The sequence below is a fragment of the Callospermophilus lateralis genome, chromosome 2 (assembly GCF_048772815.1).
Source record: "Callospermophilus lateralis isolate mCalLat2 chromosome 2, mCalLat2.hap1, whole genome shotgun sequence".
NCBI lineage: Eukaryota > Metazoa > Chordata > Mammalia > Rodentia > Sciuridae > Callospermophilus > Callospermophilus lateralis.
The window spans coordinates 159,192,107-159,196,743 of NC_135306.1; the positions used below are offsets into that span (position 1 = coordinate 159,192,107).

Sequence of the window (4,637 nt, forward strand, 5' to 3'; positions counted from 1 at the left end):
ATGTTTTGAACAACCTACAATAAAAATTAATTAAAAAAAAAAAAAAAACAAAATAGAGGAATAGGCACATAAAAAGAAGGAAAGGAGTCCTGTGCAGTGGCGCACACTTATAATCCCAGTCTCCAGAGGCTGAGGTAGGAGGATTTCGAGTTCAAAGTCAGCCTCAACAAAAGCAAGGTGCTAAGTAACCCAGTGAGACCCTGTGTCTAGATAAAATACAAAATAGGGGTAGGGATGTGGCTCAGTGGTTGAATGCGCCTGAGTTCAATCCCCAGTAACCACCCCCTGCCCCCCCCCACCAAAAAAAAAAAAAAAGAAAGAAAGAAAGGATGGGATCTAAACAAGACTGAAATTCAATTTGTCAAACAGGTCCCGTAACTGTGTACAGCATCTAGGACACATGATGGTGAGATGCTTCTTCCAAAGGGCTTGTGCAGCAGTGCCCCTTTGGCCTTGCAGGTTGCAGTGCACGTGGGCTCTCTTTTAGCCTGATGGTCTTTGCAGCTGAAAAGAAAGTGAGAAAGCGAGAGACAAGCGAGTGAGAAATGAATGACGGAGATCAGGCAGAGATCCACACAAAGGTTTATTTGTCAAAGCTGACAAATAAAGGCCATCCCTCTATAGAGTGGAGAGAGGCACCGGAGATATTCAAGATATTCCATGTTCAGCTTTTGTGGATTAGGGGAGTTGTAGTTGTGAAGCTATGGGATAAGTTTTGGGGTACTTGCGTCAGAGCTAGGCGGGTGGGGAATAGCATGGGATTGGCTTAGGTTCCAGAGTCAAAGGGTTGTGTCCTTTTGGGATTGGTTTAGGATTATGGTACCATGGGGTAGGTCACTAATAGGGGTGGCGGGCGTTTGGGTAAGAGGAAGTACAGGATATCTTTGTTTTGTTCCTATCAATTCTTTTTTTTTTTTTTAAGAGAGGGAGAAAGAGTGAGAGAGAGAGAGAGAGAGAGAGAGAATTTTAATATTTATTTTTTTTTAGTTTTCGGTGGACACAGTATCTTTGTTTGTATGTGGTGCTGAGGATCGAACTCGGGCTGCATGCATGCCAGGCAAGCCCGCTACAGCTTGAGCCACATCCCCAGCCCCTAAAGAGGAAGTTCAGGAAAGCGAAATTTATCTCATAAGATGGCAGATAACATTTAAGATGGCTACTCAGATGTTAAATCAAGACCCTATAGCAGGGGCTGGGATTGCGACTCAGTGATAGAGCACTCGCCTAGCACTTGGGAGGCCCTGGGTTTGATCCTCAGCACCACATAAAAATAAGTAAATAAATAGAATAAAGGTATTAAGTCCAACTACAACTGAAAATTAAATATTAAAAAACAAACAAACAGGGAAGCTGAGGCGGCGGCGGCGCTGCGGCGGGGGCTGTGCGCTCGGTCCCGGCCCGGTGCGGCTCTGCGGCGTGGGCCCACCACGGCGAGCCTGAGCGCCGCGGCGGCCCACCTGCGGCGACGGGGAGAGATGAGCAGCAGCAGCAGCAAGAGAGCCCCAACGACAGCAACCCAAAGACTGAAGCAGGACTACCTTCGGATCAAGAAAGACCCGGTGCCTTACATCTGCGCCGAGCCCCTCCCTTCCAATATTCTTGAATGGCACTATGTTGTCCGCGGCCCTGAGATGACCCCTTACGAAGGTGGCTATTATCATGGAAAGCTAATTTTTCCCAGAGAATTTCCTTTTAAGCCTCCTAGTATTTACATGATAACTCCCAATGGAAGGTTTAAGTGCAACACGAGGCTGTGTCTCTCTATCACGGATTTCCACCCAGACACGTGGAACCCAGCGTGGTCTGTCTCCACCATCCTGACCGGGCTCCTGAGCTTCATGGTGGAGAAGGGCCCCACCCTGGGCAGTATAGAGACCTCAGACTTCACGAAAAGACAACTGGCTATACAGAGCCTAGTGTTTAATTTAAAAGATAAAGTCTTTTGTGAATTGTTCCCTGAAGTTGTGGAGGAAATTAAACAAAAACAGAAAGCACAAGATGAACTCAGTAGCAGACCACAGACTCTGCCCTTGCCAGATGTGGTTCCTGATGGGGAGATGCACCATGGCCAGAATGGGGTCCAGCTTCTCAATGGGCATGCACCGGGAGCCGGGCCCCACCTTGCAGGGCTCCAGCAGGCCAACCGGCACCATGGACTCCTGGGCGGTGCCCTGGCGAACTTGTTTGTCATAGTGGGTTTTGCAGCCTTTGCCTACACGGTCAAGTATGTGCTGAGGAGCATCGCACAGGAATGAGAGGCACCAGAGCCAGGACCCTGTCGCTGCAGATGCAAGTGCCAGAGCTCGACACAGGCGGGCTGGACATGCTGCTGAGCCAGGGCGGGCCTGCCGGACTCCTGGGTTTCTCTTTTTAAAAACCTTAAAAGGAAAGCAAAAACCAAAATGTGTGATTTGGAGGAGACACGAGATCCTCAGCTCCCTCTGCTCACCTGGTGTGGTGTGTGTTGGGGCCAGTGTCTACCAGGGCCGCTCACGTTTGGTTTTATAGCTTATCTCCTGTATTGTCTTTTGGACCTGTTTAGTAAACCTGTTTTTCATTTTATTAGATTTGGTCACTTAAAAATATAAAACTCAATGCCTATCAAAAAAAAAAAAAAAAACAAAAACAAAAAACAAACAAACAACAACAACAAACCTAAACAGCCAGCATCTTTTCTTAGCAGATAGCCCATATTATTGGCATCTCTCAATTTCTGGGATCTCCATTCCAGCTTTGATTTCACTTGTACAGCGTATGCATCACCCTTTCATGGATAGGCTGCAGGGACTCCAACCCTGCTACCTTTTGTCTAGCCTCACAGGCCTTCCTTTGAAATCTTAGTGGAAGTCTATGACACCTAAATTCAAACATTTTTCATTTCTGCAGATCCAGCACCACATGGATGACACTCAACGTTTTCTACCAGCTTGCACAATAACTGGGTCTCACGGAATTACAGCTGCAGACCCTTCTGATAGCCTGCATAGCTAAGCATGGTGAAATAACTTCCTAGGCCCTCTATGCAAGCATAGTACCTCCATGATATTTTCCTACCGCAGCCCGGCCGGCTGGGCAAAATAACGGGGGTGGGGTGGGGTGGGGTGTGGGGGGGTGGGGGTTGGATGACGAACAATTTGTGTACCTTGATACAGCAGGAGTAGGAGCCATTTAGATACAGCAGTCAACCAATAAGGAATCTCCACACTTAATGGCCCGCTTTTGTTACTTCACAAACCACTCCCTCTGGCATTTTGCCAGGCGCCATCCAGACTTGTTTACAGACTCTAACATTTCCCCAGGAATCCCCACTGAGAACTCCAGAGTAGCGGGAGAACTCAAAAGTAGCGGCCAAGGCGGATAGTAATGCCTCGCCTGATAATCAATACTGTTGGCAAAATGCCAGGGGCCATACAGACTCCTCCGTGGCTCTCAGCATTTTCCCAAAGGAATTTTCCTTTCTACATCCTTAACCTGGAAATTGGTATGGTCTTGCAAATTCCCAAGACACCCTCAAACCATCTTTCCTATTGTCTCTCTGCAAAGTACTTAGCATCTCCTTAGTGACTATAATCTCTTTAACAACACCCGCTTCCTTGGTCCCAGTTTTACAAACACTTTTCTGGCCAAACTATATTTTTAAAAAATCTTTCAGTTCTGTTTTTGTTATAAATTTTCACAGTAAACCTGGCTAAAAACTTCCAGCAAAATCCATGCCACTGACTGAATGTTGCACTGTCTTGAAATTTCCTTTGTCAGACTAATTAGTCCATCACCTTTAAGTTCAGCCTTACAGAAAGTCTCAGGACATGAGGAAAATGTAGACCTGTACCAGAATATAAAAGTGACCTCTAATCCAATTTCCAATAAACTGTTCATTTCCCCTGAAACTTTATGAGCACAGTCTGCATTCCTTTTAGCATTCTTGTGTCTGAGCTTCCACCAGAATTACCCATTAAGCTCTGCTTTTAACATACTCAGTCTTATCCATCCTGCATGTCCAAATTTTTCCAAACCCCCCCACAAATCATTCCCAAAGACTTCTGAACCACATGATCAGGTTGGTCACAGCAAGGACTCCATATCTTTACTAATTTCTATGTTAGTCAGCTTTGAATCACTGTGACCAAAATACCTGACAAGAACAATTTAGGGAAGGAAAAGTTTATTTTGGCTCATGGGATCCAGAGATGTAGTCCATATTCAGCCAAGTTCATTGCTCTGGGTCCAAGGTGAGATAGAAAATCATGTCAGAGAAGAATTGATCAATTCATGGCAATCAGAAAGTAGGGGTGGGTTCAGAAAAGATGAACCCTTCCTTCTAAGACATGCATAAAGTGACCTACCTCCTCTAGCCATGTCCCATCCTGCCTTAGAGTTACCACCCAATCTGTTCATTCAAATTAGGATGGGTTTATAGGATTAGGTTACAGCTCTCATAATCTAGTCATTTGACCTCTGAATATTCCTGCATTAACACCAGAGCTTTTAGGCAACCACTCATATCCAAACCATAATGAGCTGTAATATCAATAGGCAATCTGTAAACCTTTTTTGGATCATTATTTGAACAAATCAATTGTAAAAAGACACCATTGAAACAATCAGCAAAATCTGACTATAGTCAAAGCATTAGATAA

At 45.4% G+C, this 4,637-nt stretch overlaps 1 protein-coding gene across 1 annotated transcript; it reads left to right on the top strand.

Annotated features, from left to right (window-relative positions):
* Positions 1 to 1,430: 1,430 nt before the first annotated feature.
* LOC143391503 (ubiquitin-conjugating enzyme E2 J2) lies at positions 1,431 to 2,339 on the top strand. The gene has a single exon (XM_076844207.2). The coding sequence runs from the start codon at positions 1,476 to 1,478 to the stop codon at positions 2,253 to 2,255; it is 780 nt and encodes a 259-aa protein (XP_076700322.2). The 5' UTR covers positions 1,431 to 1,475; the 3' UTR covers positions 2,256 to 2,339.
* The last annotated feature ends 2,298 nt before the right edge of the window (positions 2,340 to 4,637 follow it).